The following is a 15,330-nucleotide window of genomic DNA, read 5'->3' on the forward strand; positions in this document are numbered from 1 at the left end:
TTTTAAGGACTGTATCAAATGGTATTAAAAAAACAACAACAAAAAAAAACAGAACCTAGGGCATTTTGTCACATTTGGGGAATTTTTGCCCCAGGCCTCCTAATTTCTGAACCGGCATCACTATTCTATTGCTATTAAGTGTTCTTGTTGAGAAGTGTTCTTTCTTGATAAAAACATGTGATTCAAATGTGCATAATATTAAGCATGGAATATAAATATGATGCAATAGTGGCAATCTAGTCGCATTGCATCTAGTAACTTTTATTTATTTATTTTTTACGATGCACTTACCATTTCTTTTTGCATCTGGCCCCCAGTAGAAAAGGTTTGTACACACCCTGGTTTAGCCAGTGTTGTTTTGTCTGGCCCATTTAGGCCACTCAAACAAACAGATTGCAGTTTGGTTCGGTGCTAGCTCACTGATGCTAAAGCTTATAAGGAAAGACTTAGATTAAGAAACTATGTAAAGCAGTAGTTAAGAATGGTTACATGTTTGTTACAGGGTGGAAGCAAAACACTGCTGACCCAACAAGCTAATCAGAGATTAGGGAGGACTTGTTTCTACTACCTAAAACTAACAGCTAATGAGGCCAGATGAGAATATGACATAATGCTGCATTTTCTACATTCTCAAGTATATCTGAGACCATAGGTCTGGGCAATGAAAACAATGTCCAATCCCAGTGGTTTGATTAAATTAGGCTTGTTTTCGGAACTTGGGTTAAGTGTCTACATGGCCTCCAAAAGATTACAAGGCTGTCTTTATTACGCTGCACAGATATAAAGTTGTGTCAGATATCTGTGTGCATGTGTTAGATGATGTATATGGGAGAGACTGTTTTCACCTGATATAACCTGCTGCTCATGTTTAGACTCAGACCAAAGTGATGTATGACACTAAAACTCACTAATGGGCTACAAACAGAAGGGGCCAGATGTTACTGAAAAATTATTTGAGGAAATAGATAAAGAGAAAGAAATTCATCACCATTAGTGCAATGAGCTGAGAAAATATTCTGAGACACACAGTGGTAAATAATTTAGCTTCATTGAAAATGTACAGAATGAAACTGAGAATGAGAAAACTTGAGACTTTCAGAGTAAAAGCAACAGATTCGTGTTGCACACACAGAGAGCTAAGCCTTTCAGCAAAAATAACAAAGAAAAAAACGCTCATGATTCTGACTGTTGTCGTAACCAGTTCGGCCTCAAGGGGCTAATACATAGCCCTAATTTGCAGCAAGCTTTCTAACGACTGGCAATATATCCCAAAATTCCACACACTCACACTCATTCACACTTTATCTTACCAAACAACAGCATGAGTGACATTAACATAGGTCCTGCTTTTCACATCAGCATGTTACCCTAATCACGCCATGCAATTACCATGGCAACACTTCGGACCAAAAGGAGGGGTAAGTTATAGAGGGTGATGGGGGCGGGTGGTGAGGTTGGACCATCCTGCTCCCATGACTCACATCACTAAATCTGCAATTTCTAAAAAAATAAAAATAAAACAGTGTTGCAACCTAAAAGGGGCAAAAATAATGTTGAGGGATATGAGAAAAAGTGTTATAGTTAATAGTAATAGTATAGTTAATTTTTGTGCTGGAATGAAAACAGACCTTTTCTATGTGGACTGTTCACCAATTTTGCACTGATATGACTATGCAAAGGTACTCGGAAGGCTGCTTTCTTAAACAAATATTTTTATCAAAGAATTTGACATTATTATTATACATTATCAACAAATTCTATAAATGAACACTGGGAAAATAAAGAATAGAAAAACATATAATGAATAACTAAATAAACATCAGTACTCTTTAGTATCAGTCAGTTGCTGACCATTAAAATAAAGAATAAATTCAAATACAATACATAGCTAAATAAACATCAGTACTCTTTAGTATCAGTCAAATGCTGACCATTAAAATAAAGAATAAAACTAAAATAAATAGCTAAATAAACATCAGTACTGTATGTTTAGTATCAGTCAAATGCTGATAATTAAAATAAATAATTAAAAAGCTAAATAAATATCAGTACTGTTTAGTATCAGTCAAATGCTGAATATGTTGATACTGCCAGTCAATTATTGGTAAGTTGTAAAACAAGAAGCATTTACACCTGCTGAGACAAGAGAAAAACAGCGGCAGCGGTGTTACACTATATTCTGCTACACAAGTTCAGGGGAACTTTCAAAGACTTTTAAATATTCAATTTTGTAAATGCATTGTCTGGAATTGTTCGGTTGAAGGGGGTACCAAACTGTGAATCCTGAACAAAACAGTTTGGTGAATACATGTTTACACATTAGCTTCCACTCAGTTGACAAGTAATGAAAGAAGCTACATGGTTAGCTAGTTAGCTATACGCTCGTTGTCACAGAGAGTAAAAGATGGACCAGCATTGAGTCTCGCCAACTAGGTAACAGCGTAGCGTGAAATCAACACTCAACATGCACAATCCACTACCGTACCGTTGTCTGCTGAGCTGCAAAAAGATGCTCTGATATTTACCTTTCAATCTGCTACATCACTTACTGCACTGACAAAATATAGCTGGCTAACAGCAAACAGACATGAGCGACATGGTTGTCAGGGACAGGGTTAAGATTATATTAGTTATATTGAAAAAGGAAAATGATGGGGTCATTGTTTATTAACTTTCCAGTATGTAGTTCACAAACTAGTTAGCAACTTAACGCAAAGACACCGCTGAACTCCACATCGCTTAAATCCGCCCTGTCTGCAGAGCCACCGTCATCTCAGAGAGCGTGCTCTGCTGGACAAACTACATAATGACACCAATTCTAAAGCATTCTTTTCTACATTATATGTTCTGAAAATTGTTTTCATTTCTGTGCATATCGGTAAAAATATATTGGTGAAAGGCTAATATCGGCCGATAATATAGTTATATATTATCATATGGTAGCTCAGCCAAACACACTGACTGTTTCTCTCTCTCTCTCCCTCTCTCTCTTTCCCTCTCTCACACACACACACACACACACGCACACGCACACATGGTCTTATTTCCTTCCTCAGGCACAGTGTCAAAATGCTGATTGTGAGGTCCTCGTCACACTTGAGTTCGTCTGCTAAAAGTTAAAAATAGGATGTCAGAGAGGGAGGGATGCTGGACCTCTGTGTCAGTCTATCTGCTCACACCTGAGTTTGTGAAGCAGTGTGAGGCAGTCAGGGTAAAAATTGAGCCAGAGAAATATGTATGTTTCTGCATGTACGTGTATAGGTCAACTGATATGAGGCCATTATCCCTTCAGCTGCTCCCCTGAGAACAATCAATAATAAAGCTGGTATGGACTTCATCCATTCAAACAAAATTGACAACATGACCTCAAACTTCTCTTTACTAGACCTATCTGCTAGACTACAGCAGTCCAGTCAGATTAGTGATCTGTCTGTGACTGTAAAGCAGTTATTTTTATATAACTGCAATTTCAAGGATGGGATAGTGCATACAGTGCTATGCTCTTGAAATGCCCTAAGCCTAATTGTTGTTTCTTTTGAAAGAAAGAATGCTTTGGTGATTGATTGGAACTGTTGTGATTTCTCCTATATCCTGAAGCATTTGAATGTTTGCTTTTTCTTCTTTAGACATTATGCAATGTCCAGCCTACACAATTTTCCAGAGAAACAGCAAGAGGGTGTGCACTGTAGTCTTAGTGCTCTAAGTATTCTTTGAAGGGAAAAAAGAACACCCCATTCATTTCACACACTCAAGGCACAAAGGTACTGTAAATATTCAACTTGAAAAAGAGAAAAAACTCTGGAACATTTACATTACACAGGCTTTCTGAGCACCAACCAAATTTCCAATAAAAGGAATAGTTCACCCAAAAATTACAATTTGCTGATCATTTACTCAGCCTCAGGCCATCCAAGATGTACATGTATATGACCTTCTTACTTCATCAGAACAGGATTTAAGATTTTTAAGGAAATTATTCCAGGTTTTTAGCTTCATCCAATTCATCCAAAGTGAATGGACACCAATTTGTGATGGGTTCGCCGGCCAGTGGCAAAGGAGGGTAGAGTGTGACAAGGAGGAGGGCAGGGCCGGGCCATGAGTGCAACGATCGGGCTAATCAGTCGAGGAGAGGGATAAAGCCGAGTCGGATGCTGCATTTCGAGCTAGAGAGAGAGCCACACGCAGCTGCCGTGAGCGTTTATGTTTGTGTCCTTTTAAGTTTTCATTAAATGTTATTTTGATGGTTCGTCCAGTTCCCACCTCCTCCTTGCCCACTCTAACCCTGTTACAGTATAATATTACAAGTATTCACTGGATATTCAAATAGTTATTGAAAACTTGGCCTCAACATGAATGCTGATCATGTAACTATGAGTGTACTCATGGTCACAATAAGAATGTAAAAAGTGTGGGATCATCCCACTAAGAAATTATTTGATGACATTTGGCCTAAGATATCATCTCATGTTGATTATAAATTTTCCCCTGCATTTCACTCATATTCCTCTGCCCTCTCTTGACTTTTAAATTACTACCTATCAGATCACAAACAGATTTGAGTGTTTGGCTGTTTCTTAATTGGAGCCTGGTTTGTTCTTTCACCCTTGGAATTTCATTTCACTGTATGTGGTATGAAATCCTGAGACCGCCGACTACAACACCTTAATTAAAATAATTATGCAGAAAACAAGAGAGGGCTCAAAATTCTGGCAGAAACATGCACATAAAAAGCTATCACCTAAAACTCCTTTTGAATTGAGATTTGTATGGGTATGTGACTCGTCTTTTATTTTCATTTTTTAAAACAAAAATAATGTAATTTTGAAACAAGGAAATTATGTCAGTTTTCCTGCTGAACTCTCCATTAATTCTTTGGTTGGAAGATGTTGCAGATGTACTGTAAATAGGTATAAAGTGTAATCTGTGATGCTTACCAAGCAATGAGTAATAAATAAGAATTAATTGAACCCAGTAAATGAGCTGTGTAATTGCACCCGTTGTCTGCGCTGGTTTAGCACCCCATTCACTGAAGAAATAATGCTGATCAGGCAATGGCACATACGTGGCAAGACTTTTTTTCTGAATGCAATTTGTACAACAAATTCCGAGCTTGGGGGCCAGTCCTGAGTGCAAAATAGCAGAGAATGCAGGCTATGATCAAGACACCTTAATCCTCTCTTGAATGTGCAAAAGTGTGCTTGACTACACCACGAATCTTGATTATATGCCAGGTTATAAAGCTCTTCTCCACCATCTGATCATTTGATGAATTAGTGCTGCTGATATTATCAATACAAATTGTACACAAGCGTCTCTTTTTAGGAGATGAGTGAGACAAATCAGAATTAAAATTGGACTCGTAGGGGAGTGAGCTGTAATGCTTGGGAGAAAGAGATGCATATGTACATTTAATCAAATTTACTGTGATATGTTTTTGCTTCAGGCAAATAGCACAGTTTAGTGAATGAAGCACAACCTATAATTTACATAGGAAGAAGGTGTTTTTGTGTGAAAAAAATATGTCTTAATTTAAATACTCAAGACACAGCATGTGGCTGTTACAGCACTGATTGTGCCTGCTTAAACTAGATTGTGAGTGGTTAGTGAATAAGACGCAGGTGCTATGTGCTGTAATACCACAAGCTCAGTGACTAAGAGTAACCTGCCCTTTCTAATTCTGAATAAATACATCAACCTACTGTACCTTCATGGTCTTTGTGATCTTCTGAAGATGGTGCCTCTGGGCTACAGGCTGGAGATCTGTCTGAGAGACTATGCTGGAGGGTAATGTGAATCACCAGAAGCTTGCGCAGGCTCATTAGATCAGAGTTTTTCAGGCCCTGCTCCAGCTGTCTCAGGACTGTCTGGCCTGGCTGACAAGTCACTACAGTCACCTTAGAAAATAAAAATTTTACGATGTTGGTAATGACTAAAGAATGCAGTTGTGAAAAGATCACCAAAATCAGGAAACTCAGTCTGTGTGCAATAATATACAATATAATTTAGTAAAGTATTTAGTAGTTTAGTACTTAATCAAGTAAAAGTACTGTTACTTCTAAAAAAAAAATGTATGAGTAGAGTAAAAGTACCTGTCCTAAAAACTACTCAAGTAAGAGTAAAAGAGTAGCTCATTTAAAAGTACTCATGAGTAGTGAGTATTGAGTACTGAGTTGCGAAAACTATGCCCCTTCATAATAAAAACTATGTAAATAGAGAATGAATGTAGCACACATACCGTAATTTGCATTCCCTTTTATGGCTGTTTGCCAGAAAGAATAAAAACAAAATAGGTATTTTATGGGTGTTTGTGATTGACAACTTTTAAAATACATCACTTATCTATGATACTGTAAACACTACATGAATCTGATTTAAAAAAATAAAAATAAAAGGGCAACATGATTACAGAAACGAAAAGATGAAAAAGTTATTTTTAATATCAGTTTATGTGTAGGGTCTACATTCTCCTTAATGCTGACTGAGAGTTATTGTTGTGCATAAAACATTTTTAAAACAATGCAAGGAATCTAAAAAAAAACCTCAAAAAAAAGAAGGGTCAATTGGCGTTTCATGTCCCGCACAATAGAGCCGTTAGAGCAGATGATTGGTGCAGGGGCCACACTGGGCTTTAAAGGAATAATCACACAAAAATTTTAATTCTCTCATCATTTAGTCACCCTTATGCCACCCTGGATATGTATGACTTTCTTTCTTCATCAGAACAAAAATTAAGATTTTTAGAAAAATATCTCAGCTCTTTTGGTCCATACAAGTAAATAGAAGCCAGAATTTTGAAGATCCAAAATTCACACAATTCAGCATAAAAGCAGCCTAATCCATGTGACTCTAGTGGTTAAATCCATGTCTTCTGAAGAGATATGATAGGTTAGGTGAGAAAAAGATAAACATTTAAGTCAATTTTTACCATAAATTCTCCTCCCTGCTCAGTCAATCTCCACTTTAGCATTCACGTTCTTCTTCTTTTGTTTTTGGTGATTCACATTCTTCATGCATATCGCCATCTACTGGTCAGGGAGAATAATTTCTAGCAAAAATGGACTTAAATATTGATCTGTTTCTCACCCACATCTATCATATGACTTCTGAAGTCATGGATTTAAACACTGGAGTCATATGGATTAATTTTGTGCAGCATTTATGTTCTTTTTGGAGCATCACAATTTTGGCATCCATTCACTTGTATTGTATGGACCAACAGAGCTGAAATATTCTTCTAAAAATCTTAATTTGTGCTCTATTGAAGAAAGAAAGGGATGGCATGAGGGTGAATAAATGATGAGAGTATTTAAATTTTCTAGTGAATTTTTCACTATTTCTTTAAGTAATACATGGGGGGCCGCCACATTGTCCTCCTTTTGAGATACAATGTTCCACATTAAGTCCTTTATCTTTTAAGCCCAGAAATAGATGTGTTTTCATTCTAATGCATGATGCACAATTTTCAGAAGTTTGTGACAGGTGGAAAGTTCTGCCTGAAATATTGCTCTACAAAGGTTTATACTTTTCTATCAGGCATAAGAAAAAACTTGATAAAGGCTAAGCATAATTATAAAATATTGTATCATCTCTACTTTCCTGGTAATTTATTATACAAATTAACACACGCTCAACATCAGGTGTCAGTATTATTAAAAAAAAAACTAACAATATTATAAAAAAAATATGACTTAAAAATATCACTGTTTTATTCCATTACATTAATATTTTAAAGCTACTCAAGTTACTCAATATTTCGCAGTGAAAAGGACAATTGCATGGCTGTGTCATGTGAGTTTCACTTGCTCAAGCCAGATATCAGCATTAATCCTGTCTCTAATTTTAAGAGGTAAATTTAATATTTCTGCTAACTAGATTTTGTGTGTCTATAATGTAGCCTGTAAATTAGCTTTCTATCACTGAGATAATTGGTTTGATGTGAGAGAGTAAGGCAATGTTATCAATAGGGCTTGGCGATAAAACAATCTTGATGTTTATCTGAAAAAAAAAAAAGATGTCCTCAATATCGATTTAAAACTTTTGAGTCATTTTCTATACTTAGCCTATGTTCTACATCTAGACCAGGGGTGCTCATTACATCAATCGCGGTAGCAATACAACCACTGGTTGGGTGACTGACTTTTCATTTCCTGACGTGTGTAGCTGCGTGCTGTTTGATTGACAGGCGGCTAATGTTTGTGCGCCTAAACGGTCATATACACTTCATAATTCCGCCAATGCCCATCTTGTTGAGGCATTAATGTAAACGCAGTCATTTTTGTCTAAAAGTGAATGTAAACAGTGGGACAAAAAGAATATTTGCATCAAAATGTCAGACTTGAAGTGCACATGTTACTGAATTGAGCACGGTCTAGTAGGAAATGTCAAATAAAGGCTATTAATCAAACAACATTAACAAGGAAACGATAAAACCACTCACTACTTTTGGCTGTGGCCGTGATGTTCAGGTGTTCAACTGTGCTTGATGCATCCTCCACATCCATAGCAGTTGGTGCCTGATCTACATTCAAGTTTTTTTTACATGTGATTTGATTTGACGGGAGTCACGAGACTCTCCCTAGCCAATTATGTTGACAGATAAAAATAAAATCAGGACAGGGAAGTAGCAAACACAGTCGGTGGGAAAATAGCACATTTCAAGTACAGTTACAGCAATTAAAGTGTACTCAAGTATAACATTTATAAATTACTTAAAAAAGTACAATTCCTTGGAAAACTACTCAATTACAGTAAGGTGAGTATTTGTAATTCGTTACTTTACACCCCTGTACAATTCTTTTTTTTTTTATTACACTCCAACTCAAGGCTACAGTGAAACAGAGCACAAAAACATCTGTCTCTGAAGTTTAACTGTGTAATGAATAATAGACAGTAGAACTAATTCAGTAACAATAAATTAATATTTAAAGCTGCTATGGATGACATATAAAACAAAGAGAGTCATAGTGCTAATTTTACAAACACATAAATACATTAAAGCTTCAGTATCTCTCTCATCATATCACAGACATCTTTTGTATGATTACAATGGCTCTTTTGGATCTATGTCGCTGCAAAATGAGACCGAGAACAAGCCCATATCCACCATATAATCCCATTAAGGGTACAAAAAAAATTCTATATAATCTGATTAAAATGCACTTGTCCTCTGCTCTTTTTCCTGTGGGGGGGACATTAGTGCTGTGTTTAAAGCCTGCTGAGAAGAGAGTGGCTGATGAGGGCCATGTGGTCTGTGTAAGTACGCCAACATCTTCATTCAAGGCTGATGGTGGAGTTTAAATGAGCTTTGGATTCATTGGTTGAAAATTTCAATTTGAAAGCCCATGTTTTGAAAAGGCCTATTGCAGAAAACACTTTAAACAAAGGAGGTTTAAATAATGCATTAAGTTGAATCACTCGAAAACTAAGCCAGGGGGCAGATGCTTAAATTGAAAAGCAGCAACTATTGATCTGAAGGATAAGATCCCAGGGCAGGTCTTCATTAAGCAACAAGAGTGACTAAGGAATAGGAATCTAATACATCTACAAGAAATTTAAATGTCTCAGATCTTTGCTGAACTTGCCTACTCTAGTTTTCTAGTCACAAAAGCACTTCTGTATTTAAGGCATTTGCATACTTCATACGAAAACGGGTTTGACGTAATTTAGAAAAGGGCTTGATACAGATTTCCCTATTCAATTCGATTCCGATTCACGAGCTCTCGATTTGATTCCGATTCTATCCAATATCAATTTATATGGGTTTATTTCAGTTATAATGTCCCTTTTGATTACATATAAAATACATTCTCTCCCAGCTAATGCTGTTAATTATACAGGGGCCTTTAAACTAAGTTAATTAATGTTATTACTTTTTCATCATTGTTGTCACATTTTGTATTTTAAAAATGAAAAAATAAATGTTTTCAATCAATAAATAAGATGTACTTCATATATTATTTTTATTAAATATTTACTGAGAAATTGCAATATTTGTACTCTTTACAAGTATTTACATTGATTTGTTGAACACTTGTTGAAACGGGTACTGTCTCTTTAAGAAAACTGGCATTTCTGTAAACAGTGCCTTTGTAATTATTAACTTTGCAACTACTAGGGTCCAGCGCCCCTGCCCACCATGGTCCACAAGCCAGCGCTCCCGCCTGACACGGTCCACGAGCCAGCGCCCCTGCCTGCCATGGTTCTCAAGCCAGTATCCACGTCTGCCATGGTCAAAGGAGCCAGCATCCACGCCTGCCACAGTCAAACAGCCATATACTGAAGCCTCTGCCGTCCCAGAGCTAGCACCTGAGACCTCGTCCATCCCAGAGCCACGGAGGCCGTACCCTCAACTGTGCTCCTGGCCTTCCATAAGAGGAGAAGTTTCCCTGCCGCTACCAATGCTCAAGACTATGAAAGCCGTTCCCCCATCGCTGCCAGCGCTCCCGACCATGGAGGTCGTTACCCAGTCGCTGCCAGCACGGCCATGGAGGCTGTTCCCCAGTCGCTGCCAACGCTCCCTGCCACGGAGGCCGTTCCCCAGTTGCTGCCAGCGCTCCCGGCTATGGAGGCCGTTCTCCGGTGAGCCTGTTCAGTCCCCTGTGACCATCAATGATCCAGTCCAGTCCCCAGCAGCCATCGACCAGTCTGTTGCTCAGTCCACTGGCAAGCAGCTGTCAGACACAAGCCACTCTATTCAGTGCCCTGTGGCTCTGTTCTCCAAGCTTCCTGAGACTCTGCCTCCTCCAGCCTCGACCCTTGAGTCTTCCATGGCTCTGCCCCTCGAGTCTTCCATGGCTCTGCCCCTTGAATCCTCAGCTTCCCTGGCCTCTGAGTTCCCAGCTGCCTTGCTCCCTATTACTTTGCTCCCTAGTGCCTTGGTCTCCGAATCCCCCAGTGCCTTGCTCTCCTAGTCCTCTAGTGCCTTGCCCTCTGAGTCCCCAGCTACTCTGAAGTCTGAACACTTTGATACCCATGGTGCCTTGACCTCCGGGCCTTTTGTGTCCCATGTTGGCTTGACCTCCTGAGTCCCCAGCTGTTCTCTTTTTTAAGCTCTATAATTCCCCTTTTGCCTGGACCTGCCAGCTTCTAATGGCCATCCACAGGGTTCTCAGTGGTCATCTGCTGCTCCGCAATGTCCGCCCTGGTCTCCTGGTTGTCTGACTGGTCTGACCTGGTCTCCTTAGTCTCCTGGCCGCTCGCCTGGTCTGCCCTGGTCTCCTGGCTGTCTGCCCGCTCCACCCTGTCTCCTGGTTCACGGCAATCTGCGGGCAACCACTAGGGGTCTCCATGTATGTTTATTGTTCTCTGCCTGTCTTGTGTTTGATTATGGGTAATGTAGTTTTTTTTTATTGTCTTTGTTTCATTGACTCTTATGATTATTAGTCCCAGGTGTTCCTTGTGTATTTAATTCCTGCATTTTCCTCTTTTCATTGTCAGTTCTTGTCCTTTATGGTTATAATGTTTGTTTTCTTGATTTCTAATGTTTCCTGTGTTTGAGGATTTCCTGATTTTGCTTTGTGTAACTTCATTAAAAGCTGCAATTATATCTTGAACTTTCGCTTCACCTCAACGAACATTACAGCCTTTAAATGAATGCATGTTAATTACAGAGGACTCGAATGGCTTTAGCTCATATGTGCGTTACATGATTAGAATTAAATGTTTTTTTGTAGTTGTTTTTGATCAACAACTGACTGTAATGAACAGAAAGGGCATTAAAAGAGACAGTATTCAATGACAAATGGGTTGCATGGATCTCCTCTTTGGACACACATTACTAGGAACAACTTGTACTTTCAACACGATGTAAAAGAATCTCACTGCTGAACACTTCATGACTAAACTACACAATTACTGGTGAGTGAAATGTAAACATTTACCAGCCTGTTGCCAAATAGATTCACTTTAGTCACATAGCCCAAAATTTGGTTGAAAATGCAAGTGAATTCCTCTCATTGTAGTGGAGGGATGTGATCGATCTTGGGATTTAAGAATGAATATAGAACTCATTCAAATGAAGATTGTGATGCATCGGAAAAACTATATTTTTACCCACCCCTAATTTAGAAAAAATCTGACCAAAACGAAGGTGTTTTTACGTTAGTTTGATGGTTCATAACAGCATCAGTAAGTGTGACCTGGAACTCCAACTACTTTGAGGTCGACAGCTAATTCTGTTTACGTTGTTCAGACAGTTAAGATCAGTCAACATGAACATGCTGTCGTGCAGCTTATTACGTTATTAGTGAACCGCTGCAAACTTACCTACATTTGTACGATTGTTATGATCAGTTTCATCATATAATTATAATACCAGAGTGTAATCGGTGCATATTATGGCCACATATAGCGTGTTTGCCCATTAGCACCATGAATGCACAACGTAAACCTTACAAAATATACAGTACATGATCCACTGCATTTATATTGCTTTAAATCATCATCAAGTAGTTAATATAGCTTCTTTTACTGATCTCATGTGAATTTTCCTCATAGAATGAGGCAAGAAGTCATTGATTACACATTTTAATGTCATATTGGTTGATATTTTACAAGTAGAATTGAGCACCCTCATACTTAAATATATATATCTCTAAATGCCTCCCCCTGCAGTGTGGCCAGTGTCTGAATGTTCGCAAACAGTATGTAAAAAGAACTTCTCTGAATGTGTTGGGGTATTTAGTAACGTAAGTCTAAGTTCTCACCTCCACACAGTTGCTGTTGATGTCCCCAAGAGTTGTATGACACATGTATTGTTTAAACTGCTGCAGGCTGTCCAGCACTGCCTGTTTAAGGAGTGCCCCCCGCTGCCGAATGCAGCCCTCCTGAGGAAGAGAACGCAGCTCTTCTACACAGGAGAGCAGGCGTGTCAAATTCCCCTTAACATGCTGAGAGAAGAGAACGAGAAGGAATTAACAGGTAAATGGAGACAATCTATAAAGACATATGCATATTTTTTCCATTAAATTATACCATGGTAAGAACCACAACAATCTATAGAACTTTGTCAAACACACTGTAATACAGGGCTCATCCTCACCACAAAGGGCAGAAGGCACTCTAGCTGTACATTGATGGCAAAGACACTAAGAAGGGGTAGACGAACGGGCCCAGCCAGACTGCTGGTCAAAAAAAAGAAATTTTCCAGGGCCTGACAAAAAACAGAGCATGTCTCTGACCACCAGGGTGGTGAGGCATCCACTATCAACACACGAGGTGGTTGCCTGGTAAAAGAGGACGAGCTGCATGCTTGGATGAAAGAAGAGGAGCAGGATCTGTTTCTGGCACTCATGGTGCTCCTACACAAAGAGGAAGACAAAAATATGGATATTATTATACTGGGCTAATAGCAGGTTTGGTTAGATATAACAGGAAGTTTACAAAAGCCAATACATTTAATTAACTGATCTTTGTTCAATACAAATTAAGCTCAATAAATGGCATTTGTAGCATGAGGTTGATTACCACAAAAACGTATTTCCACCTGTCCATCCTTTTCTTTAAAAAAGAAAAGAAAAGAAAATCTGGGTTACAGTGACACACTTACAATAGAAGTGAATGGGGCCAATTTGTAAACGTTAAATTGCTCACTGTTTCAAAAGTATAGGCAAAGGATTTATGTATGTTAACATGATTTTAGTGTGATAAAATCACTTACTCAAATTTTACAGCTTTGTTGCCATGACGGCATAAGATTTTGAACCCTAAAATGACCATAAAAACTATTTAAACAACTTTACAGCCCAATTAATACACAGGTTATGACAGGATAACCAATGCAAATCTTTTAATACAATTATAGGCTTCACATTTCTATCCTTCAACCCCCCCAAAATTTGCCCCGTTCACTTACGAGTGCCTCACTGCAACTCACTGTAATTGTTTGCTTTTTTTTTTTTAAAGAAAATAAAGGACAAGTAAAATATATCTTTGCAAAAAACATTATAATATAAATTCTTTCAATTGAGCTTTACTTGTATTTATTTTTTTCGTAATGAAATGCCAATCTTTCCCCCAAAGCAGAGGTACAGACCCATTTAGAGGTGACTAACTTTATTGTCAAAAGCTGTAACACTGAGATTACAAAATCAGACACTGGAGGTTTTAACTTCCAGTGTCTGAAACTCAAGAAACTGAACTTAATGCTCCCTATGGGTGAAAATTAATGTGATAACTGTGATACAAAGAGCTATTTTATAGAACACAGATGCATATTTCACAACCGAACAAATTCTCCTAAAGTCACCACAGCAGCTTAAAGAGGAAACTTCAAGCTTAATCATCTGTTAATGTGAACAAAAATGTTCTTCTGAGAATAGAATAAAGACTGAGGACAAAACATCTATAGCCTCTTTTTCCAAAGCTGTAAAACACAAAGAGGGATATTGTTGGCCATGCCTGGGCAGATTGGGCAAATTGGTTAAAAGCAGCTCTCTGCAATCTAAGGACTCATCAATGCTATCCCACTTAACAAGAGAGCTCTTTGAGCGCACTAATGCTGTGCCTTAGGACTTTCCCTCCGCTTTAAGTACGATACCGTCGACAAAAGACACTTTATCTGCTCTAAAAACAGTTCTTCAGACTCGCTATCCTGCGATGAGCAGCAGATGGTGCTAATGAGTAAAGGGACATGATGAGAGACGACGCTAGGTGTAATTTCAGTATTCATGTACGGTTTACTTGCTGCAGTTAAGACACTCAAGACAACCACTGATTAAAGACAAGTTTTAACTAACATGAACAAATATTTATTTATGACTTAACAGATATATTTAACAAACATTTACCTGACTTAAAAAATATGACCTAAACTCGCGCGAGCTGAGTTGCCGTCGTCCGTTGGCTTTCAAAAGTTACTCAGTAGATAAGTTATTATTACGAGCATCAATTGTTTATTAGAGTCGCGTAATAACATAAGTGTCTACGAAGCCTTTGTATTATTGTTAATTTTTTCCAGAGGCAGTAACCAGCATTATGAGGTGACCAACAACACAGCAAATCACAAAAACCCTTCGACCGTCAGTTTCTTCTTTACGCACTCTAAAACACATTCCATGCGCCCCTGGTGGTGTAGGCCAGTGCATGCACCCAAATATATAATTATAATTATAATATAATATTATATAATACACATAAAATCAGCTTTTTAATTAATTTATAATTATTATAATATATATATATATATATATATATATATATATATATATATATATATATATATAAATTTTATTATTATTGTTTTTGTTTTTACAGGAATATTCCAGGTTCAATTAAAGTTAAGCACATTGGACAGCATTTGTGGCATAATGTTGATTACCACAAAACTTAAAT

The 15,330-nt window shown here is 38.0% G+C and overlaps 1 protein-coding gene across 1 annotated transcript in view; it reads right to left on the reverse strand.

Moving 5' to 3' along the window:
* Window positions 1–13,291, reverse strand: part of m1ap (meiosis 1 associated protein) — a 32,108-nt gene extending 18,817 nt beyond the window's left edge. Inside the window, exons 1-3 of the mRNA XM_052129221.1 lie at window positions 13,040–13,291; window positions 12,705–12,887; window positions 5,705–5,894 (exon numbers count right to left, since the gene is read on the reverse strand). Coding sequence (XP_051985181.1) covers window positions 5,705–5,894; window positions 12,705–12,887; window positions 13,040–13,291 — 625 coding nt within the window. The remainder of the gene's footprint in view (window positions 1–5,704; window positions 5,895–12,704; window positions 12,888–13,039) is intronic.
* Window positions 13,292–15,330: the final 2,039 nt, after the last annotated feature.

Source organism: Xyrauchen texanus, chromosome 1 (genome assembly GCF_025860055.1).
Source record: "Xyrauchen texanus isolate HMW12.3.18 chromosome 1, RBS_HiC_50CHRs, whole genome shotgun sequence".
NCBI classification, from domain to species: Eukaryota; Metazoa; Chordata; class Actinopteri; order Cypriniformes; family Catostomidae; genus Xyrauchen; species Xyrauchen texanus.